The sequence below is a fragment of the Montipora foliosa genome, chromosome 6, assembly GCF_036669935.1.
Source record: "Montipora foliosa isolate CH-2021 chromosome 6, ASM3666993v2, whole genome shotgun sequence".
NCBI lineage: Eukaryota > Metazoa > Cnidaria > Anthozoa > Scleractinia > Acroporidae > Montipora > Montipora foliosa.
The window spans coordinates 7,204,390-7,229,367 of NC_090874.1; the positions used below are offsets into that span (position 1 = coordinate 7,204,390).

General features: G+C 39.0%; 2 protein-coding genes across 3 annotated transcripts in view; one reads left to right on the plus strand and one right to left on the minus strand.

Annotated features, from left to right (window-relative positions):
* Positions 1-6,742: 6,742 nt before the first annotated feature.
* LOC138008617 (hematopoietically-expressed homeobox protein HHEX-like) lies at positions 6,743-8,945 on the minus strand. Its single transcript, XM_068855937.1, has 2 exons — positions 8,321-8,945; positions 6,743-7,703 (listed from the first exon to the last, which is right to left on the minus strand). Exons 1-2 carry the CDS (start codon positions 8,610-8,612, stop codon positions 7,405-7,407), a joined length of 591 nt encoding a protein of 196 aa, XP_068712038.1. The 5' UTR covers positions 8,613-8,945; the 3' UTR covers positions 6,743-7,404.
* A 15,824-nt stretch (positions 8,946-24,769) lies between these two features.
* Positions 24,770-24,978, plus strand: part of LOC138006550 (glycerol-3-phosphate acyltransferase 4-like) — a 24,603-nt gene continuing 24,394 nt past the window's right edge. Inside the window, exon 1 of one of the 2 annotated variants that reach the window (XM_068852949.1) lies at positions 24,770-24,917. In XM_068852949.1, coding sequence (XP_068709050.1) covers positions 24,786-24,917 — 132 coding nt within the window. In that variant the 5' untranslated portion in view covers positions 24,770-24,785. The remainder of the gene's footprint in view (positions 24,918-24,978) is intronic. The other variant, XM_068852950.1, reaches the window with a different exon arrangement.

Sequence of the window (24,978 nt, forward strand, 5' to 3'; positions counted from 1 at the left end):
GTGCTTGTTACTGGCAGTATTTTCGCCATATGATCAGCAACTGCCCCGGAAATTACGTGCAACGTAACACAAAATCGCACTGAGAGGATTGGTCGTAATGCCACATAACTGAACGGCAGATATCTTTCTTGCTTTTCGTCAGCTGACAACTCTAACAACGTGTGTACTTAGAGCACGTTCGCCATCCGGCGATTTTACTATGACGTGGTTTGGTATGTGCGCTTCTTGTTTGTCAATTTCTGCAACATAACTTCATGTAACATTACTTCATGTAGTAAAGCAATCGAAAGAAACAGAAAATGCAATGCAATGTCGCTGGTTACCAATTTAGTGAAAACTTCTTTTTCTTTTCACGCGCATGAATTTTGCGAGTATGACACAAGTTGCAAGTAATGTTGTAGGGAGTCGGCGTTCGCGGGAAGAAAAAGAAAAGAGAAAAATAGAGTGCTTGTTATCGCCTCCGTGAAATGTATTTTTTTGTCCAAGAGCATTTCAAACCCAACTTTAAAGGATAGGTCTCTTTTATCGGTTTTGCTATATAAATCTCTTATATACCAAGGAGCGACTTGACGTTATGGGACAATGCGACAAGATTCCGATTACTTCAGTGCACCGTTTGCATATGTTGTTTAACAGTCGATTATCTAATCTGTGAACACCTTTCCCTGCAGGATATTAGAGACAGGGTAACGAATGTAAAGCAGCTTTATTTCGGCAAAAACGAAGCAAATCGTTTGAGCAAGGGCAGACTTCTAACAGTTTTCAGGTAACGATAATTGCAATCAGCAAGAATGTTAAAGAGAGTTTCCCTCTGCTCAAACGATTCGTATTGAAAAAGAACAAAAAGACTTAAGAGGAATGAGATGTGTTGTCTTGTGCAGTTATGAGTTTTGTTTATGATTTCAGTCGTTCAGGAGTGTAGGTATCACAGATTGAAACTCCGACAGTTTGCGAAGAAGCGATGCCTTGCCAAATGAATGTGAGAACTTACTCGATCACAATATGATAAGTGATGCATAAACGGGTGTAAAAGATAAAGTAATTTCTTACTAATGCTTTTATGGAAGAAGAACAAACCTTTTTTTTCTATCAAGGAATTATCAACCGTGTCTTCCAATTACGCAAGAAACAAATATGAATCAAGATGACAAAATTTCCGGTCGTTGCGACTTTGAGTCAGCAATTCTTTGAAAATGTGTGTACTGTTTCATTTCATCTTGAATTGCTACTCTCTCCGGAAAATGTCTTGAGGAGAATCAAATGACTGAATTTCCTGTATAAGATAATGGACCACCATGGTACACCGAAATCTCGCCTATTCGGCACCAACGGGTAAACAAAGCAATTGTACAAGTGACAAAAAGTGTTTACTGACAAGGCGTACAGCGGGCAGTTTAGTGGCTCAGGGGGCGTGCGCAATAATCGCTTTTCTTCAATTGACTCTGCGACATTTTGCGACTTCACCGAGGCATCGAGAACTTTATTTGAGGAAAAAATATTGCAATGAATCAACTCCCGTCTTCCCGTTTTAATAGGGGGTGTCTTGAAGTATGAACCGTTAGGGAAGCAGCCATGCCAAGCATCTTTTCGGATCCAGAATTCTCTTTCGAAAGAACAACAAAATGACAATCAGTTAAGGTGAAAAATTTACGGCCATCAGCTAGCTCGGAAGCCCTTTTTCAAAACAGAGGCCTATCCCAATCGAAACAAAGCAATCGCAGCAATCATACTCATATGGCATCATATATAAAATTTCTGCACGCAAAAACAACGCGCTGCATGATAGACACTCTGGGTTCAGTCTAACTACTTACGATGCGGGGAAAGCTATCACCTGTATATTTGCAGATTTTCCTCTCCAAACATGTGTATCACTCACGTGTGTTCAACTTGTATGACTAGTTAACTTGATGCAGTTTATCGCTCTTATCTAAGTGACAAGTCAATAAACGTTTTCGGTCAAGATATCAGTATAAAGTTAAATTATTTAGGAGGCACACTATAAGAGCAAAAGTTGTGATATTGATTGCTCGAATCAGCTTTTTGTGTTTCGGTAATTCATGTCTAATTAAAAAATTAAACAAAACGATGATTTGACGCAAAGAAAATTGAAACAGATATACATGGAGCACCCACTTTTGAAAATTCGTGCGTGCTAGCTGATGTCGCATTGCCAGTACTTTTGAGTCACATGTTTTTACGATTTTGGATTGCAGCAGAAGCAACAACACCAACTACCACTTTTATATGAGGTATTGTGTTAGTTTTATTTATAAACTTTACTGCTGAAGGCGAAATTTTTATTCACTTAGTCAGATATGCTGAAAATGTAGTGAAAGTTTCATGATCTGTGTAATGTTATCATGTTGAAAGTATATTTCCTCTCACCACCAACAAACGTAGATGAACATCTAAAAAAGGTTGGTTTTGATCATAGACTGAAATGGAGAAAAACAAAGGAAGTAGACAGTGTATTTTCGAAGATTCTGATTTGTACTAACATAGAATGTTGATGTAGTTTAACAGGCTGGGATGGTCTTGTTTGATTTTGTACTACAATATGGCGCCTCAGTGAAACAGTACTGAGTGACAAACATCACCACAACTATCGTACATTATACTCTGTTATGATGAAATCTAAAATGCTGGGATATCGTAACAACTTATGAGCCATATGGTTTAAATATCGCAGCAACAGTCGTCAAGAAATTCCTTCTGTTGCTTTTCAGTTCCATTTTAGAATTCCTGTTTTATTTCATGTGCCTTATACAACAGTATGAAACAGTGAATAAGATGCGAGTTAAAGTAAAATGTTTTAAATTATCTAGCGTTTGTTTAACCAGAAATGGAGCAGCTTATATTCCTCATCATGCTGAGCTTTTCGCCGGTGGTCACGAGAATAGAGTTGGCAAAGTTTCTCTGTGTTGTAAGCGACTCGAATTTTAAAGGAGAACTTCCTTCGCCTATGGCTTGTTGTTTTTAGGTTTTGCTTTAAAACCACTGATAAATACTGCTTCAGATTCTCTCATTTGTTTTTCAAGATATTCCATGATTTTGGCTCCTCATCAAGGAAGTTTTCTTTCCCGTTGGTTTTCAAGGTATTTTGAGGCCAGTCCAAAAATGTCACATTAAAAACCTTTTCTTTCCATTGCTGTGAATATGACACTAAAGAGAGTGGGTCATATAAGTTCTTATTTTAAGGCTATATCTGAAAACTGAAATGTGTTACCAAATTGAACAGGTCCTCGGGATAACCAGAAACTAGAAATTTGGTGATCACCAATTTTGAGAACATTTCCTGACTTGGGTCTCACTAGTACTTGAAAAATATTTTATATTTTATCAGTCCCAGTCAGTCCGTCACTGTACAGGGAAATTATGGAAGAACTTCTTCTGAATGCTTGTGAGTTGGTAGTGTATCTTTATGACATATTCGAGATAAATCATGAATATATCCATTATTTTACATTTCAGCTATTTTCTAGCTGCCTGGATGACAATCAATATTTGTAAATCATTTTCAATGGTACAAAGCACGTTTCGTATGAACTCAATAAAATATTTAACGATGTCAAGAATATGTGTGATGATATTTTATTGGGGTTCTTAAATATGTCTGGCAAAGAGAGACTTGGCTGTTGTATGGCCAAAAAAGCATTGTAGAAACGTATGTTTTACACATCGCGTAAAATTCGGTTTAAAGGTGTCGGAAGGAGAACTTTACTAATTCAATGGTCTTCTCCCTAATACAAAGAAAAGTCAATGAAATACAACAGCCCTTAAAAACCTAGCTGGATGGTAGCAACTAATTGCCAATTAGCTTGTGAATCGTGGTGGAGTCGCCGAATTCGGTACCCCTGAGACAACAAAACTAATTGTAATTTGCAGGGCGTATCTTAACTACTAGGCCCCAAAACAGAAAGGAACATTCCTCAGTCTTACTAACTTTTCAATGCTTGGCCGCGCCCCAAATGCCAATGAATTGAAGACAAATAGAACTTCCTTCACTACCTTTTCAACCAGAGATAAAGCAAAGTTACATTTTAAAGACTTTTTGAAGATGTGAATTACCGACACCCTTAAAATACCAAAGGCTCCCTACCTCGGCTATCTAGGTTGAGTGAAGGCTTTTTGTGCACTGTTATCAGTTGTTTTGTTTTACACATTGATGATCCACAGAAGGATGATTTTTAAATCTACGAGCTTAATCATCCTTCAGGATTTGATGTATATTATAGATCCATAATTCACATCCGAGAAATCTTTGCATAAATTGCGACAAAGCGAGTTTTTGAACGGCTTAACTGTGTTGCGGTTATCTCGTATGGAAGTTGTACGTTGAAAAACGATAATTTCTATGGCAATCACTGGGCGTTTTCTGATGGTATTTTAAAAATAATTATAATCATACCTGGGTAATTACCGAATCTGCCCTGGCAGGTCCACTATATTTAAGACAATATATACGAAACCTTTCTTAATTAATCACTTTTATAGCACAACCATTTTAGTTTGACTGCATGATAAATGCAATTCTGCAGCACTGATTTATCAGAAAAAAAATCACTACCCATGGGAGCTTATGTCCAGAGATTGATTAGTTTAAAATGTGACTTTCTGTTGAAAGTGGATCCACATATTTGATTACTTGTTTGACTTGTCTGTCGTGGATTGTTTCTCAAATTCAGTGTTTCTGTTTTTATTCTTGGGTTCGCCTGGTGAAATCAGAACATTTCAACCAATCTTTCTCTCCTGCTCTGTTCTTTTCGTATAAACAATCTTCGTTAGAAGTGTTGAAACTATCTGATAATTACTCTATATCCTATTTGGCGTTCAGATTTAGCCGTTCCCTTTTTAAGCATCTTAAATAGCCACACTCTTTCCGCTCATGAAAAGCTAATTTCTTCTTTAAACATGGCCTCTCGCGGGGGAGAACTGAATGATCTCTTTTTGATGGTGCTAATACCTAGAGCGCCGATAGCTTTTGGTCATCTAGTGTTCCGTTTAAACTGAAACAAAGCTTTTCTCTATGTACAATGAACTTCACGCAGAATAGCTTCCATCAAAGGCAGTTTCATTTTGTACATTTGACAGCATAAGTTTAGTGTCTGTATTGTCCGTTACAGAGACGCGGTATTCGAAGCCAAAATATTGCTAATGCCTCAAGCTTTGAGGAAAGATGGTTTCGTCGTTGAAAACCGTACGGACACACGGCAAATTTTCTTTTGTTTCGTGATCTTTGTTGGGTTTCGCGTGAAGCAGCTGTTCTGACCGGTTCTTTAATTGGCGAAAACTAAACCCGTCAGATGCCGGAAAGGGACGAGAAAAAGAAAAATTCAAACGCGTCAAATCGTTCAATAATGGAAATTGAAAGAGCTAAAACTCCCTACAAATAATTTGCAAACACAAATTAGCTACAAGCTAATCAGCTGATAATCTTAGTTTTGTCCCTACTTCACGAAAAACATTGCTGGTATTATGTTACGCTAGCATAGAGATACCTAATTGCCTAAATGTATATCTTGATTAATGTTATTTTGAATTTGGATTACTCGCAGTGAATAGGCCTGTGACAAGGGTTATCTCGGCTCTTCGTAAAATGCTTCGACCACACACGCAACAATTTTTCACAGCCTCCAAAACAACGCATCTATGCGGCCATTTGGTTCTAACAAAAACCGCAGCGACAAAAGCACTTCAACGAGATTTTAAGCTGACTACAGTTTTAAAAACGTGCAAGGAGAATAAACATAAGGTATAGGACTAATTTACAACAGAAGTGGCGTGTTTAATAGTCTTTTAAATCCATTGTTATGGATAAAGGGTGGGGAAGGCAAGAAATTGATAAGTAATACAGGGTTGATTACAAAAGAGCAGAAACCCCGTTTAATTAGAGCCCTAAAATGAACCACCTCGAAGGCTTTTTTTTGCATTCCCGCGCTAAGGCATTCTTTGTGCCTTTGGCAAATAGTGCAGGGAAATGTAATTATTTTATCACATCGGATTTAGCACCATCGCATTGAAAAAGGAAGCTGTTGTGAACGTGATCTGTGAAGGGACGGTCATTTTGAGAATCACCTAAGAATGATATGAACTCTTGTGCATCCATCCACTCACTGTGTGATGCAAATTTCTCGATTGGGTTTATAGGTTTCATCGGCTTTATCGCAGTCGCGAGAGCCCTTTGTCGCCATAATATAAACAAATAATTTCTCTCTCGTGACACAGTAACAATTAAGGATAGTTAATGGTCCGACGAGGCCTTGCGTTTGGCGACTTTTTGATTCTTTATCGGATAGCCATTTATTGAACACTTGGAAGCGAATGAGATGACTTGATCCCGATTGAGGGTTGATGCGGGGCTCTGGCGCTTCGATAAAGAAGGGAAAGAAATGCTGTGGGAGCACACATCCTGTCTATAGAGCAATTAACACAGTAATAATGAGAAGGAAAGCGCAATTCGCTAAAAGGCCATGTCAATTTTATCGAAAAGGATGTCATAGATCGAACGGACCGCTTTTGTCTTAAGTTCTAACGCCTTAAAAGTGAATCGGCTGGGAACTATCGCGAAAAATACCTCGTCATAACGAAAATTTTCCAGTTTATTAGGTAAAACTGTTCTTCCTATGACTCAATTTTTCCAAGTTACTTTACTCACTTCATGTGAAAGAGAGACGACACTTGCTTGCTGAGTCATAATGGTCATTATTAGCAGTAAAAATGACTAATTTGAAATCAAAGCTATTTCGAAGTATTCTATTTATTGTTTGCCACTTTGTACAACTTTTTCCTTCTTTCTATGAAGCACAATGGTTTCAAAAGGAAAGGCGCTTCAAGATGAAACTATTTGATGCACGATCTTTTAAATCGCCCGCACACAGAATGCTCGCGGTTTTGTTGAGCTTCGCTTCTTTAATTAAGGCCCTAACCATGTATTGCTCTAACGTGTAGTAAACCTAAGACATGACGAGAACATAGAAACAGACGAGTAGTTATATTCATTGCTGTAAACTAATCCTCCAAGGTTTTCTATCTCAGCCAAAATGACTTCAGTACTGTTCTTAGAATGCTGATTCTTTAAAGCCTAATGCCATAGCAATCAATCCATTGGTGCGGGATGTATACTTCGACCTAATCAGTTGGCGATAGTGACAGTTCGCTACATTCTCACTTAGCGACCAGCGCCGTAGGCTTTGAGGTTAGCTATACGAGGTCCATGACTAACGAAGTCTCGGTTTGAAACGCTGTAAAACCAGCGTTCAACAACCTGTTTAAAGGTGAGTGAATTCCCGGTCCTTTGTCGAAAATTTAGAAGTTCTGAGTTGATATGTCGGGAGCGTAGTGAGTGTTCCAATATGCTCCTTTTGTGATCCACGTATGATTGTCTTTTGTACAAACGTCAAGTCATTGCGATAAAGAACTCTTTTCTCCTACTTTCGGCTCTTCAGCCTCTAATCTTTCCGCCGATTTATCACCTTGCGATTCCTGTTTGAAGCGCCTCCATTTCGCTCTGCGGTTTTGAAACCAAGTCTTGACTTGACGCTCCGTCAACCCTAGCACCTTAGATAACTGCTTTCGCTCAGGCGGCGATAAATACTTCTGGTTTTCAAAAATCTTCTCCAACTCCATGGTTTGCTCGTTGGAGAAGCGAACCTGACCGCCTTTCTTCTTCTGCGGCTTTGGTAAAAACAGATTCCAAGCACCTAAAAAAGTTTTAAAAACCGGGCGGAAATGATTACAGATTCAATAATTCAGTATGTGGCAATATATTTTGCTGGGAGACATTTCCGTTTAATCTTATTCCCTAAAATTGTACTTTTCTGAAATCTCTTAAAACAGAACGCAGACTGAGGACACGACTAATGTCAGTAATTCTCGTGTTAGAGAGAACATATGGTTTTAAGGAAGTATACCATGAAGTGATAAAACACAGCCATCTATTGTCATCTCCGTGGGTCTCTAGATCAACGGCAGACGCAGATGAATTGAGTAAACTACAATGACTCGCTAGACAATACGAGACCAAGATCGTTTTGAACTTAAGTTAATGATCTAACACTCTTATCACTTACTTCACAACCTAACAAAAGTGCTGTGGTTTGGAAAAACAGCGAGAAGAGAGCGTTAATCCTTACAGCGTCTAACGCGAGTTGAAGTTTATTGACGGGACGACGAACAACTCAAATAGGGCTAATCGGTCGCGATCTCTCCATACGAAGGAAATAATTATATCAGTGCGGTGACCTCGAAGTGTTTCGCGATCATATTTTTTTTTATATTCTAGTACTAAGCTAGTGATAAGTGAAGTAGTTTTACTCACTGTGGTCATTATACGCTTCGTACACACTGGGTATACTTGGCGCATGAAAGCCAAAACTCCTTGGTGAATGGTACGGAGTGAATGGGCTGCTGAGATTACCATAGCTCCTTGGAGGAGGTAGATGAAAAGCTGGTGATAGGCATGGTGGTTTAGGTACCTCGCACATTGTTGAAGTGCAGATGGATGGCTGTGGTCTCTGTGATCCTGAACCGAGAATATCATCAATGTAAAACGACGACGAGTTGTATGGAGGAAAGACATTCAGGCTTCTGTTCCACTCGCAGTGTTGCATATTTATTGATGGATGTTTGGTCTCCCAGTGGACAGATTCTTCGAGAGCTCTTTAGCGTACAGACCGTTGGAAGTTATGTCCTCTTGACCGGGTTGCTCTCTGCTATATATCTTGTCTCCAGCCCACGACCGAACTGAAACGACTTTGTTGTGTTGAAATTAGCAACTAATGACCGCAATTTAGATACCGTGCTATGATTGGCTGTTTGTCAAATTAATAGATGTTGCATTTGATAAGAAACCGATTGACAAAGCCAAGAAATTGGCTCTCTCGGCTTGCCTGTCAGAGCAGACGACAGCATTCGCTTCCGTGCAGGTATCATTACATAACAAAAAACATACACATTGCGTTTACATATAGCTTTGCAATAATCGGCCTTAGAATCCCGGCAATGATTCGCTCTCGACACGGGACAAAACAAAAGGGATCAACGATTGAGCTTTTGTTGGTTGACACGGATGCTGAATCAAAAAGTGTCTCGTTGTGATTATATTTGATTAGTTACTTTGCCGAGGTTTTACAAGAGAATGTTTGTTAATGGATGAAGAACGCCCTCGGGCACCCCGCGGACTTAAGGATGACAATAGAGGGTGTTATCAATTAGTGATAATTAATTAACAGACATTTTACAACATTCCATGCTTTTATTTTGGTAATCGACATTTAAAAAAATTGCTTTGTTCGAGTAGGGAGGAGACCCTATTTCGACAGGTGCTCTTCATCAAATTATCATTTTAAGCTAAACAAGAGAAAATTAGGCGCTGAGCTCATTCCATACGAAAAATGACACCCTTTTCTATAATACTTCTAGATCTAAACCGCATTGTAAAACGAGAACGATCTCTCAAAGCACTGATATGCTAACAGAAGAAGGGATTGTGTACATGATAGGCTCAATTCACCAAGTTATTAGGACAGTTTCCCGATCTCCGGTTATTTGTTCGAACAGAGAATCTCAAAGTGATGATAGAAAATCTACGATCGCGCGTGCTTTAATTTTGAACCCATTAAAAACAGGGGATTTTCAAACGCGATGTTTTAAGCCGGAAAGATTGAAACGAATTGCAATGAAAATCGCAAGATTACCTTGTAAAGTTTCAGGAATATTTCAATTCAAAAGGAATCACACATTAGTGGTAGAAGTTACGCATCTTTAAAAGTCATTTATAGCTTTCAATGTTCCCACAAACTCAGGCTTGAAAGTACTGTTGAAATACAATAAGCCTATTAAGTAAATACTTTTTAAACCCAGGTGTTTTAGGACAATTATTTTGCGACACCAATGTACGTGCTTTAATGTGTTTGTGGAACCGGGAAAGAGTCTAGAAAACGTCTTATCTCTTCTCGTGGTTAGGTGTCTTCAGTGGATGCCATCAACACAACATGTATCTCAAACAGATTAAGTGCTTGAATCAAGAAAAAAGTATCAAATTTAGAGACGAAATCTTGTACATAACCGAGCTTATAAAGAGCAATTAATTTGCTGAACATTGCTCAGAGGGAATTAAAAAGAATGTTTATTCCGTGTCAACATGCTAATGTAGGATCTAACATATAATACTGTAACTTGCTGAAAAGCCTTATGAAAGAAGGAGGAAAAACCATTTTTTGGCCCAAGCTGGCTGTCTCCTTAACACGAGGTTTGATGATAAGTCTGATAAACTCTGCCATTAACATGGCAATTTGGTGCCTCTCAAGTACTTCTAAATACTCAGTATCTTATTTCAACTCAAGCTAGTGGCCAATCTAGCAAAGCCACCTGCCGCGTGTGACGTCACCAGGCATCGCCTTGATTCGGAAAAAAACACAGCACCGGCGCAGAGACCTGTTAAAAGGATTTAAAGACTGGGTGTTAGTTTATGGCATTTTCCATTTTAGCCCTATCCTCTTGAGCCTAATCGCTTCATTCTTCTTAATTCTTAAGCTTCACGAATCTTCGATGTCAGATATAATTATACATAACCGACGATTCATTTTTATTTATGCAAGGTGGAAGTCATTCATTTGTGAAATAACATCCGCATATTTCTTTTTCCTTTCTTGACTTAGAAAGAAACAAAAATTGTTCAATTCCCCCATTTGCTTTTATTAAAAGGACAATAATTTAATCTTAGAAAAGTCATTATGTCATATACTGGACAGGACGGTTTTAAAGAAACTGAACATCGACAAAGTTCTCCGCTTATCAATTATCGCTATGTCTTGCGTCACGGCAATACCAATAAACGTTTTAATTTCGTTCTATGGGTGGGGAAAATATCCGAGGTATGATAGCAGTAGCTGTTGTTACAAAAAAGTAATTTATAAAGCTTAAGGTCCTTTGCTGAAAAATGCTTATGTTATCACACGAATCTCATCAAAATGCTTAAGTGCATGCATTGTCATTGCAAAACTTGAAAGAATGCTTTTTTGAATACAAAAGCAGGGGTTCGTTTTCGTGCAATCCGTGCACATTCCAACCGAGAAATTGTAACTATAACAAAAAAATCTGGGCGTAGTTGAAAGGAGGAGCGATATTTCCGCGAAAATATAAATTTGACGATCCACTCACAGTAGGCAACTGACGATGAAGAGTTATTGCAGTAAACAGAGGTGTAGCTTTGAATCCGAGGGGATTTCTCATCTTTTTCGTGTGAATTGGATTACACAATTGTCATAAAGTGGTATGACGAAAGACAATTTAAATTCTTCATATGTCTAGATAAAATCGCGTGAAGTCAATCCGATGCGCCTTCATTTCATGGCAGGGCTACCTGTCGGCATCTTTGAATCATGTATTGATCTTTTGCATGGATAGAGCCTGGCGCAAAGGTCATAATTTTCCGTAAATTATACGTCTTTTAACGTAGCTATATGGTGTGATAATGGCAAAAATACTACGCTAAATAACACTTTTTTCTAAAAGCAATTACTTCACTCAGTAAAAGGACTTTCTAATGCGAGAAAAAACGTTTAAGTTCTCAGAGAAGGATATAGATCATTAAATCACGTATTTCGTGACGAATGTTCGATTTTACGTGCAGCTTTTCTTTAACTGACGGCCTGGAGAAGAGAGTTTTTCAGGCCTTCAACACACAATCACTTCTTGCCCGCAAAATGGAGTTCTTCTTTATCATATAATGTTACTGATAAGGCAGTCGTTGGCTATTTATCACTTGGCCTATCTGAGGTCTGTAAAATATCTTCTGGGCCTCACTGGTAGTCAAACGATACAAGGTCAATTTGAAATCGAATTTTGGCGAGAAATTACAGACTGAAAATAATAAACATGATCATTGGCCAAGATTGCTTTCACAGATTAAAACTAAGCTCTATTCAGTTTGCATCTCGGAGCTCAGTTTACTTTTAATTCTTTGAGTGTTCTTGATAATCACTAGTAATCAAACGCAAAATTTATAACCACGCGCCAAGCCCATGGAACAAGTGCTTGATGACTTCCCATACATAATAAACACCAGTGTCATGGGAAAATGATACCCAATACAACATGATCTTGTGCCTCAAGGCTGAATTTAGAGGGTAATGACATGAAATGGCACAAATCACTATATCAATGCTCAGTATGGTCTAGATCTGAACACAAGACCAAAAAAAATCGAAGTGGTCTCAGCCGGAGAAATCCGCCAGTATCTGTCCACGGATTATCCAGAATTGTGATAAATCATATAATTGTTTCTCGTGGAATACATGCAATGTAAGATTAAACATCACCAACAAACCTTACCTGTCTGTTTTGCAACTCGCCAATCCAATTTAGACGGGTTTCGGTTAGGTTAAAAAAGGTGTCTCCCAGATTGACAAAGAGACGTTTCAAACCACATTCAGATCTGATGACTATGTAAACGATCAGTTAAGGAAAAAGACCTTAATGAATATTAGAGCCGGCAAGCCGAAGCTTCTCATAATATGTTTTTGTCAAAAGAAGACTAGTTTCTTCATTTTAACAGTACCAACCTGGCTTCATTAATCCGGCAGCTTTCGAATTTTTATTCCAATGGCAGATCAGGGAGACGAGCACTTCTGTACTCGCTTAAAATATAAACGCCATTTCTCTTTTTACCTTAACAGCCAATGTTTGTATATTTCAAATTTTAGTAGCTTCAAGTGACAAAGAACTGGGTTTTATTTATCAGAAACGGTCGTAAATAACTTCGTCCGCTCATTTCGTAAGCACCTTTGACGAATTAGAACTCTGTTGTTTGTTTTTCAAGACACCTTTACACTAAGAAAATTCATACCAGTGCAATTGTGGAAATCAGTTCTTGTCATCGAATTCAAGGGACTTTTGCATTTAGACCTCAACTTTGATGGATTTTTAATAGAGATAAAGTAAGCGATAACCGAGTCATTCTAAAAATGTGCAAAGTTGTTTACAGCAATCCACTTCTTGCGATAAAGAGGGTAAAATTCACATTTTTCCAGAAGATTGCCACAGCGATAATATCACTCTCGAGGGGAACAACCTCTATGTTTCATATCTTCTCCTCAAATGAGAACAACGAAAACGAATGGCTTGTTTACCCTCAATGAATTTTGCGGATAGGACTTTTTTAACTAAGTTTTTTTCAAAGACGATGGAGGAAAACTCACAGAACAGAAACAGCAACAGCTTCTTACCAGTGTGATACAAGAGTCTGGAGTTTATCAGCCTTAGGCCATGTTCATATTGCAAGAATTGAGCTTGTTTTGTGGACAACACTCCACCTCTAATTGCTTATTCAAAACCCATTTAGATGTTCGCGTAAATTGCTCAACCGATAGATCGTACCACCTGAAAAATAAAAACCCACGCAGGTTTCCACACTATCGTATACATTTTCTGCAGTTCGTGATCAATTTCCGGCCATGACAGTGAAATCTTTGAAGACATAAGTGATCTGTTATTCTGAACGTCTGGCTCCATAAGCTGATAAGAAAATCTTCGCTTTGAGCACGTTATGTTATAATTTGAAGCGAATTCCTACTTGTTCATTATATATTTTTTTCGTTTTTAGAGCATTTTCTCCATTATAATTTGCATCACTCTCTCGGCGAATCATTATTCTTTGAACTTTTTACTCTGTGTTATCTTACTGCAGTCAATCTACTCCTGTTTGCCTAGGGTTCACTTAACTTTCGGCACTGACTCTCCGAGTAGTTTGAAATTTATTATTCAATGCAAAGATATTTCATTTTTGTATTACACTACGTGTGTTTAATTTCATGTATAAAAATTGAGCATGAAAATAGGAAAAAAATGCCCTTAAACATCACTGCATGGTTAACCTAGCTCTTCCCTAGACTGTGAATTATGAGATCTTTGGCAGTTCGACAGAGGCCGGGCATGCTTGCTGTGCGGGAAAAACACAATTCCCGTGGGTAGAGAAGGGGAGGGGTGGTAGAACTGTAGTGGGCAAGGAGCTGTGTAGAAAAGTCCTGGACTTGTAAACGTAATATGTTTGGTGACCAAACACGATCAAACATTTTGTCGTTTGGCCATCTTGTTTGATGCTGTTTGATCGTGTTTGTAAAACTTGAAATCCATCAAACATCCGATCAAACATCGCTATTGTTCTCACGTATGATCTGCGGTGTTTGGTTCGCTTGGCTGGCTTCACCGGTTGCTGACCAGCGGCTTTCGTTAAAACAATGGTTTGCTGGGGGTGCTCAGTCTCGCGGGCTCAGAAAACCTGGTTGTGGTCATTGTTATTTAAGGTTTTTCGGCTTCACCAAGCATGTTTGGCGTGCGCATGCGTATTACGATCCAGATTTTGGTCATACACATCCACCATGCCCAAAATCCTTTTCAAACTTAACTGTTGGGTGCGTGTTTGAGGGCTTGTTTGATAACGTTTGGCCGCGTTATCAAACTCTGACGGGGAAAATTGCTTGATCGTGGTTGGTCACCAAACATTTTGTGTTTCACCAGAGCTTTATTAAAGCGGTAAAGGAAGCAAGTTCCTAAAACACGTATCCTATGCCCTACCCTTAGGGCCTGGACAAACGAGAAACGGTTTGGCGTTTAAACAACATCAGACATTGTTTGGTGACCAAACATACTGATGTTGAAGTGAGTGGCCAAACGGTTAAAACATGTTTGATCTAACTCAGGCAAAGAATTATGGGTCACAGATACGTAAAAACACGTGGATAAAAGCGGCTGAGCAAGCGTGATACGCATGCACGCGCTAAACATGTTTGATACGGCTTGCCAAAAAAACATGTACAAAACTTCGTCCATCAAACACGAGAACAAAACGAATGTTTGATGGCCTTCAAATTATATCAAACACGACCAAACGCGATCAAACACCATCAAACATTTTCCGTTTTTCCAGGCCCATCTTGCCTACAAAAGGGGGAACTAGCATTGGTGGATGAAACAGTCCAGGCTTCGTGCTATGAACGTACCATCATCCAGATGTTTGGACCACAAAAAATCGTATATCAAGCGAAAGTCCAAAAGGGAAAGCGCGATTAAGAAACCAGGACTGCTTCAATTCCTCTTTTTTCAAAAGATATTGCTCAATATCGAAGCTATTACCATTGTTAGCCTTTACTTTCAGCCGCTCAAGTTCACGGTCCAATTTTGTGCGCTCGTGACGCCGTAATTTGCCCCTAATCTTCGCACGTTTAATTGTATTTGTCTTGAAATGAAGCTTAGTCCTATCCCACCAAACCAAAGGGTTGTCGAAAAGATGAACCTTGTTTTGCCACTCAGACCAGAAATGCTCAATATCAGCTTGAAACAAACCATCGGAAAGCAAGTCATTGTTAAAGTGCCAAAAGCTAGGCCCTCTCCTTACACAGTCAAAATCTAATGTAGGAGTGACACAATCATGATCAGAATGAGCAAAGACCTTAATCGAGGTGTCGATTACAAAGTGAGAAATAGAGCGGCTGATAAAGAATTTATCCATTCGGGTGCACACGAGAGAATTATCATTAGGATTCCGACCAGTCCAGGTAAAACTCCGTTCGTCCTTATGACGAAATCGCCAAATATCGATTAGGCCATACTGCGAGTTCAAAGCAGTCAAAACAGAAACGGCAGACTGTCTAGCGTTTGGGTTCCCACCCAGCTTGTCCAAGCGTAGATCCGCTAGACAATTGAAGTTCCCCCCGATAACGTTAGCGTAAACATTGGACAAGAAGCCCTCCAAATCAGAAAAGAAAATTTGTCTCTGGAAGTCGGACGAAGGCGCATAAACATTTACAAGGTTGATCATTTCATCCTCTACGTCCAGTAAAATATTCGCAACACGTCCATCACTGTCACTACGAATTTGCCTAACATTGTAGTCAAGGCGCGAACTAATCAGTACCTCCACACCTCTAGATAAATTTGTTCCATGGCTTGCAAAGATCTCTCTATCCCAATCGCGCTTAATTTGCATTTCAATATCTGCAGTCCAGTGGCTCTCTTGCAAACAAATAATGTCAAAACGAGCTCTTCGGAAAATATTAAAAGCAGACTGCCAACTATCAGAGGACCTAAGGCCCCTTGCATTTAAGCTTACAAAAGTTGCCATCAGAACGAAAAACGCGACGTGAAAAACCTGCATTGTGTACGCTGTTAGGAAGCCGCTGATTTTTTTTAGCATTGCTTTTGTCCCTTTGCCTGGCAATCTCGATATTTGGAACGGGATAGTATTTAGAGAGACGGGTTGGTATTTTGGTATCTGAGTCCGATTCAGGTGGGCATGAACGTTTCCTACCTTGATCCTCTTGAACATCCATTGACATTTCCGTATTAACATTTCCATTCGGTATATCCACGGGCTTCTCACTCGTTTTTTCATCGGCCTCAGCAACGATCTCATTAAGTGACGTAGACACATCTTCCGCAGGAACTTCATTAGATTCTTGCTTATTGTTTTCTTGCTTATTGTTTCGATCACATACGTACGACAAATGGCCCTTTTGCTTGCATTCAATCTTAGGGCAGTGCTTTCTTGTAGTACCAACTTCATTACACCAGCTACATACAGGCTGTTGGTTATCATGAATTATGCGACACCATTCCCCACCGATACAAATGGAATAAGGAATGGACCTCGCAGTTAACACCATTCTAACCAACCGATTTCCATTTTCAATTCCCTCCATGTCATGTCCCGCTTTGTATCTAAATCTCACCGACATTTGATAATGTCTCTTCGACTTCACAATCTTCAGCGTACGATATAAGACCCATGATACTAACATTTGTAACATAACCATGCGGGGGATGACAAATAACATGACTCCTATTGGTCAAGGTACGAAATTCAAAGACCTCAGAGCCTTGCCCTAACGCGTACGTCTTTCTCGATATGAATTAAAGGGGAGGGTTTTTAAAGATTTCTCTTTGAGGGCTGCTATTGTATAAGATGCCATTTTTTCATAAGAATATGTTTGAGATTACGCACTGATGGGCGATATTCTGTAATAAACGGCAAAATTACTAAAACGAAAAAAGAAAAAAAAAAACCAAACTAAAAAAAAAAGCAAAAATATGTATGGGGTCCCCCGTGCCACTTTCAATCCAAAGAGGGAGAGGTTAATCGGTCTCTGAGCCATACGTGACTATTAGCCCCTTGACTATTCGCAGATCCGCTAGTAGTATAAAAATAATGATGATAGAGATTAGTTTTGCAATTTGTTTCTTCGTTTTCTCCATGTGGTACAGAACGCATGCGCATTATTGATATAATTGTTGTGAGGTGTAGACAGCCTCAACACGACTCTTATTGGTCAAGGTAAGAAATTCAAAGACCTCAGAGCTTTGCCCTAATGCGTACGTCTTTCTCGATACGAATTATAGGGGAGGGTTTTTAAAGATTTCTCTTTGAGGGCTGCTATTGTATAAGATGACATTTTTTCATAAGAATATGTTTGAGATTACGCACTAATGGGCGATATTCTGTGACAAACGGCAAAATTACCAAAACGAAAAAAGAAAAAAAAACCAAACTAAAAGAAAAAAAGCAAAAATCTGTTTGGGGTCCCCCGTGCTACTTTCGATCCAAAGAGGGAGAGATTAATCGGTCCCTGAGCCATACGTGATTAATTTAACCCCTTGACTACGGTAGCTCCTCGATTAGTGTAATAAAGACTAAGGATAGTCTATAGTTCTGAATTGTTTTCCTTGTTCTTGTTCATGTGGTAAGCAGAGTTAATACAGAACGCATGCGCATTCGTAAAATACGCATTAACCCTTTGGCTACTAGAGATTTGGCCGAAAAACACGTTTTGAAGCTATAGTTGAGGGGTTTTTCGGTCACTGTCGTGCTCTTTAAGAGCTAAACCTCCCTACAAACCCGTTTCCAGGTTGTAGACTCTGCGGCCTTTTCAGCCAAGTGCAAATTTCGGCATGCGCAGAAAGCAAAATTTCGACATAGTGTATGTGCATTATTGATATAATTGTTTTTAGAGTTAGACAGCCCAAACACGACTGAGGTGATTAGTTGTTTAACAATATATTAAAACAGTGAGATAATATACTAGTGTCACAAAAAGATGATTTTTATATATATCCACCACTAGCCACCTTCATTTCTGTGAATGCTGTTTGTCCCTTTTCTGCGTCTTATTCCCGTACTGCATTCTGGGTAAAATATGGCCAAAGAGAACATAGATTCCCGCCACACAAACACTTCCAAAATGAGACTAAGTCTTCAAGCACAACAAGAAATGCGAAACAAATTCACTTCAACACGCGGCTTCTGGTTATTGTTTCCCACTGTCCACTTTTTCTTTCCAGGGGCGCGCACTTTTCAGGCTGTGTACTTGCAAACTCTCTGCCCCATATCGACGTCTGGCTCCGTGCGGAGAAGGCTGCAAACTCCTCTTGCAACCATCTCCACGCCTCTTAGTGCTTCAAGAGACGTGAGGACTTGTGGGCTTTGAGACTTCATGATGTCTCTCGACCGCCAGACGGCGTTTCAGCATATAATTATAATCTCGCTCAGGTTTTTCTCTGATGCTACCTTTGATTCATTCACCGGATACTTAAGCTCGATATGTAAAGAGGAAAGAATTTCCGGGCATAAGAACCATCCTATCCCGAGGTTTATTTATATTTATTTATTTATTTATAACAACTTTATTTGTAATAATGAATACAAAAAGGCTGCCATCAGAGAGGAACCGAATCCTCATGTAAGATGACCCCCTAAAAATATCTACAAAGCTATCAAGGAAATATAAGTCAGATAAAAACTATTGTAATGTAAGGAGAAATATAAAAATATCACTAAAATCTATTTACAAAGGAGTTATTAAAATTATTTAATTATCAAAAAAATTACGTACTAGTTAAAAAGTGTTCTGTTAAGCCCTTTTTAAATTTTGACAAGGAATCGGCACATATTAGAGAGTCTGGTAACGAGTTCCACTTATCTATATGTCTATGGTAAACTAGTTTGTAAATGTAAAATAAAAAAAATCCCGTAACATTTTCTGCTATTGCGGCACGGTTCACCATGGTGAATCGTTTGTTTAAAGAAATGAACTGTTTATCTTTCAGCTCACCGACGGTTCACCATGGTGAACCGTTGAGATTCACGATTCGAAACCATGTCATCACAGACCAGTGATTGCAAAAGTCTAATTACGTTGTCATATTTTCAAGCCTATACATTTCTTCCTTATAACAAGCATTAGAGGGGCAGAATTTGGAAAGCATTCATTAATTTATTTCACCATTGTGCATACATAAATTAACCTAATTAATGAGGGTAAACAGTGGTATGGTCAAAAGTCGGGTGTGACAAACAATGGACTCGTTTTGCACTTTAACAGGGAAATTACAGACTTGTCGTTTTTCATTAAGTAATAACAGGTGTCGTTTTCATTAGCTTTATATTTTCAGGGTTTCAGCCTGAGTTTTTCAAAAGCAGAGCACCAACCATTGCCGATAAACTGTTCTTTTGCTACAACTCATTTAGTCAGTCCTATCGCAGAAAGAAACGCCTTCAGGGGCCGTAATATATTTGCATAGCTATTCTGACTTCTTGGTATATAAAATATGTCAATCAACGCTGACCGTTGCACTTGATAGTCATGTCAGACCGTCTGGGAATAGAGCCTATTAAAGGGTTCAGAGGACAAAATGTACTTATCACACGAGTTTGGAACTGTTGGAATATATACTGCATCGCACGGCTTCATATCAAAGCACACCAATACTCAGACAATATTGTAGCTATCTCAGCGAGGACTTCGAGAGAATTCAAAAGCGGGCTCTTAAAGTTATTTCTCCAGGGCACAGTCATCGCGATAATCTTGCCCGCTTTGGCCTCAAAACCCTACAGAGTAGACGTGAAACACTATGTCTTAAACTCTTTCAATCAATTTTAAGTGATGAGCGTTTTAGCAATCTTGTCTCCCCAAGACACAAGGCCTCTTACAATCTTAGACGCTTGCGTACTTTCACCTTGCCACGTTTTCGCACTGACCGTTACATTAAAGATCTTTTATCCCAGCAATGAGCAAATATATTAATTCGTAGTTTTAAGTACATTTCGCACCGACGTATATATTTTTAGTCTTAGATTTTAAAGCTTTTAGTTAGATTCATTAATTGTAATTCTTATCCAACTTGTAAATAGTCTTATATTGTTATAATAGTTAATTTATTCTTTGTAAATAATTACACAATTCAGCCTACTGGCTGCTACGTTTTTATTGTCAATAAACTGTCAAACTATTAAGTTTGTACTTGTGCATTCTCAAATCTTTTACATGTTAGGGCCGTTTATACGAGAGAAAATAAGCCGCGGCTTACTCTGACCGTGGCTTACATAAGACGCGAACACCCCGCATAAATGGTACAAAATCTACGTTCACGGCTTTCTTAAGCCGCGGCTTATCCTGGCCTGGGAGTTTACATGTATACTCGTATACAGCTATTTCGAAAAAGGTTGTCGGAAAAAGTGCACGCGACAATCCCGAAAGGTATTGTGGGTGGTTTTGAGTTAGCTGTTCTTCAAAGAAATTTGAAAGAATGGCACAAGAGGCCGTGGACGTATGTTTGCGCGTGCTAAAGGGAAGCAATCAAAGAAATTTTGACAGCTACAGTGTCAGGAACAGTATATTGATCATATCCTATATTACCTTTCGGGATTGTCGCGTGCACATTTTTGCTGACAACCTTTCCCGAAATAGCTGTAAATAGTTCCTTTCGCCTAATATGTACGACGCGGCCAGAGTAAGCCACGGCTTATTTTCTCTCGTATAAACGGCCCTATTGTTTCAAGCATAAGTCATTTTGCAAAGGGGTATAAAAATCCTTCATATTGGCAAAGTAGCTCAGCAGCAGTTTTTGTGGTTTTTTTTAAAATTAAATTTTCAAATCAAATTTTAAGATTTTATGACATGTAAACAATCTGTATTCATGGTAATTTAATCGCAGAAAATAGGGATCTTAACTTCCTGACCGGCGACCGGAAGTGAGCTGTTGTCTTCACGCAAACCACAGTACTGTTACACTGTGAAATGTGCAACATGTCTCGCAATGTTTTGGCAAAATTGTGACAGGACAAGTTGCACGAAACATTTCACAGTTTCAAGTTGCAAGAGCCGTTGCCGGCCAAAATCGTTGTGAGACAAGTTGCAGGAAAAGTAGAACTTAATTCTACTTTCGGCAACGGCTCTTGCAACTTGTCTGGCAACGATTTTGGCCGTTGCAGGGTATGTTACACTGTGAAATGTTTCGTGCAACTTGTCCCCCCACAATTTCGCCAAAACATTGCGAGACAAGTTGCACGAAACATTTCATAGTGTAACAGCGCCTTAAGTATCTTTTGTCCATTAGAGATCATTAGTATAAAAACCTGTGAGACACCATTGCCCTGGCACGCGAAATGATCTCTTCCGGTTGCCGTCCGATTCTCAAAAACGCGCGTGCTTAAGGAGGCTCAAAATAGTTTCTCCTTTTTTGAAACAAATAAACATACTCTGTCCTTAGATAGAGTTAGGGTAATCATATCAAGACGAAATTTGGCCAGGGTATTAAGTACCCATCTTAGATTTCGCACATCACATTTTCCTTCAAAATAATGTTACCATGGCAACGATATAAGGCGCTTCTTTGAGGGTTAAAATCAAGATATATTATCTTTTTTGTAAAAACCCGACGGTGAAATCTTCCCATTCCGCGTTACCCGATAATGCATGTTAGAAGTAATCTCTAAAATATTTAAAATTCAACAAAATCTGTAGGCCAGTTTTTCAAAAAGATCGGTTTTTTGAAATGTGTCCCTATTTTTTTTTTACCTGCAGAAATTTTTTTAAATTTGAAAGACAAACGTTTTGAATTAACCTTGGCTAACATGAAAAAAATGAAAACAATTCACCGTCCGGAAGCAGAGATATAAACGAGTAAAGTTTCAAAATCAGGAAAAATGAGGGGGTTACAAAATTAGCATTTACGCATGCGTCACCCGCTCTTTCGAGTCCGCGCGCGAGTGGAGCTTATAGGCCAACACAAACGGATTTATGTGACTCTGATTACCCTGCGAGCAGAGTCTCTTTCCATCGAAGTTAAACAGGACAGCTTGGATTTTCAGGATTTATTTGAAGAAAATAATCTGAAGCTATCGAAAGTAGTAAAATAACAATAATTAATTGAATACTCTGGTCGAAATCAATGTAGAAGAAATTTATAAACTTACTTAAAAACTTACGTTTGTCCAAGCCAGTCCAGACATTTAAAAATACATACAATCGCAGCGGATCAAGAACTATTGCATGCTAACATTACAATCACATGAAAAAACTAGCATTTTTGGTCTGTCGGATTGCATGACCTTTGACAGTCTAGGTCCAGTCTCCTTTGTTCATTTATACGCGAAACACTAGATAAGTCGGGAAGAGGAAAGAAGCCTCTACCAGCCGCCTCGACATTAATTCTTTGATTTGCTACTCACCCAAAGAAATGGATGAGTCACTCCAGTTTTCACTTGTCAAACCTGCTTTTTTTTTGCGCATGATCAATCGCCACGCGTCATCAATATTTTTTGAAATTTGCGACAGCGTGGCAATTTTTAACTGTCTAAATTCCCATGAGTATTTCCTCCACATGTCGTTTACAGAAACTAGTCTGACTGAAACCAATAAATTTTTCAGCAAAATGAAAGTATGAACTATCTTGAGTTTCGAATGAAATTATTCCTTGGTTGTCCTGTGTTTGCCAGAGTTGTTCGAAAATATCCGACTGTTTGTTTTCGTTTTCATACCACAAGTCCTGGGACAGAGTGATCAAAATGTAGGATAATACTTCATTTAGGCAAACTGACAATAAGGATAATCCTTCATTTGAGGAAGATATCGTCAGGGGCACCCAACGAGAATATAGTTCAAAACCACTTAAACATAGCATTGTTAAACGTATTTTAGTATTTAAGGTGATTCCTTAGTAATAGAAGTTGTCGTAAGATTTTTTTAAAACTTTTCTCCATTGTTCCCTATATTATGGTGACTCGAAATGTGCAATTAAAAAAGTAGGTCACCAAGCTCGTTTGAGAGACATAACTTGCTCAAGTTACTCATTTAATCATTGCGCCTTCATCTATCAAGGACAAGTTTATTCCATCGGTTCAGGCTACGTTTTGCACGAACAGGAAGCACAGCTTTGACGTAATTCTTGAAATAACAAAACAGGTGAATTGTGTTGCTCAAAAGGAATAATTTAATGTTTGTTTTATGGCACAGGCACAAGTCTTGAAAAGGCACTGACTACAAATGTTCTTCGGGTGCGTGATCTCGAGGAGACAATTTTGTGTCCACGAGTGATGGCTACGAATACTATCTTTCCTGTAACTTTTTTTTCTGACGTAAATTTTTTGTAATTTTTTTACAGCGCAAAGAAGATGAGTAAGAGAATAAAATTATGCCAAAAAAAAGATAGGTCACCAACCTCGTTTAGGAGAAAACAGAAAGCAAACCAAGCTCGACCCCTCGACAACACGTCTCCCCGATAGCGCGGTTTCACTTTCACAGTCGGACTTAAATCTTCTTTAGCATTATCAAGGCTATCACTCGACTTTTTGTTTTGTGAGAGTCCAAAACGTTTCTTGTTTTGCTCTTTACTGCTGTGCTCTGAAAACGGCCATTCTTCTTTCTAGCGAGCTTTCCCTCACGAAAGGTCGGCATTTTGAAATGTTTTTGGCCACGTTCGATATATCAATATTCACACATTGGTGCGAGTCTTTATGGTTAAATTTAAACATTGTTTTGTTTAGAAATATCCGTTGAGACTTGTGAGACAAAGAGCCATGAAATTTGACCATAAAGCCTCTTAGCCATGCCTGAATACGAACGGGGCTTACACTGTGTTATGCGCAGAACAGGATGCGCAGTGCAATACTAGGGAATCACCTTAAACGGTAGATATAGGCATATCTTTATCCCCTAAAAATTCTTGATCTGTTCGGATTTCCTAGCTGAAAGTCTAGTGATCCGAAAATTATAGGGATCAAAACTTACCTTTTCGAAAATTTCAGCCAGAAAAAAGGCTCCCGAAAATTCTAGGTGACCTTTTTCGGGTAAAAATCTGTTTAAAATGGGCAATTATAACATTTTTTTAGATGCTCGAAAATCCTAGGACATGCAGGCAAGTAAGAAATTTTACAACAAATGTTCCGAAAATTCTAGATCTCAAATCGTCTTCCGAACAGATATTTTCCGAAAACTGACGTTGGGTGCCCCTGTCGTGTTGAACAGAGTGTCCTCTCGTTGGTTTTCGTGCGGAACAATCAAAAGCGTCACTAATTGGCGCATTCATGTGAGCTCGAGGAGTGAGCAGGCGCCTAAGGTTCAAGTAACCAATTTTTTGCTATAAGAACCCTACGGCACATGTTCTCCTGCATAGAGTTTCTCAGAGCTTTCGGTCGATCCGAGGCTCTGGAGAATGGGCAGCCGGAAGAGTCGTCTTTCTTCTTCGCAACTTATATTACCTAGGAAGATCGAAAGAGACTCTGCTCACAGGGTACGTGACCAGGGTACGTGAATTAGAGGAAAGGCGAGCGAAATATGCGGTATTTGTTCATTTTGAATCATGCGCTTGCGCTCAGCTGAAGACCCTTCTAATTTTCCCTCTCTGTTTGTGAGCGCGGGCTCAATAGGCAACAGGTTGACTCGGTTGAACGTTGAGTTGTGGATAATCATGGTCAGCGGTAGTGTTTAGTAGCGATCTCAATCATTGCCAAAATGGCGGTGTGGCCGATTTTGTTGTGCTGTTATTTGGCTTTCATTGTCCTTTTCATGGTGATCCCTGCGTCACTTGGATTCTCGTTTGGAATCCGGAACCTTTATTTAGCTACGCTGTATAAATTGTTTGAGGTAAGCCTCGGATATACTTACTATGATCATACAGTTTAGTAAATGTCACCAATTTCAATTT

Excerpts from the sequence above, each read along its gene's own strand:
- LOC138008617 (XM_068855937.1), bottom strand. The coding sequence starts at position 8,612 with ATGCAACACTGCGAGTGGAACAGAAGCCTGAATGTCTTTCCTCCATAC. Across the intron at positions 7,704-8,320 it reads CGAAGCGTATAATGACCACA|GTGCTTGGAATCTGTTTTTA; the intron begins GTGAGTAAAACT and ends AAACTTTTTTAG.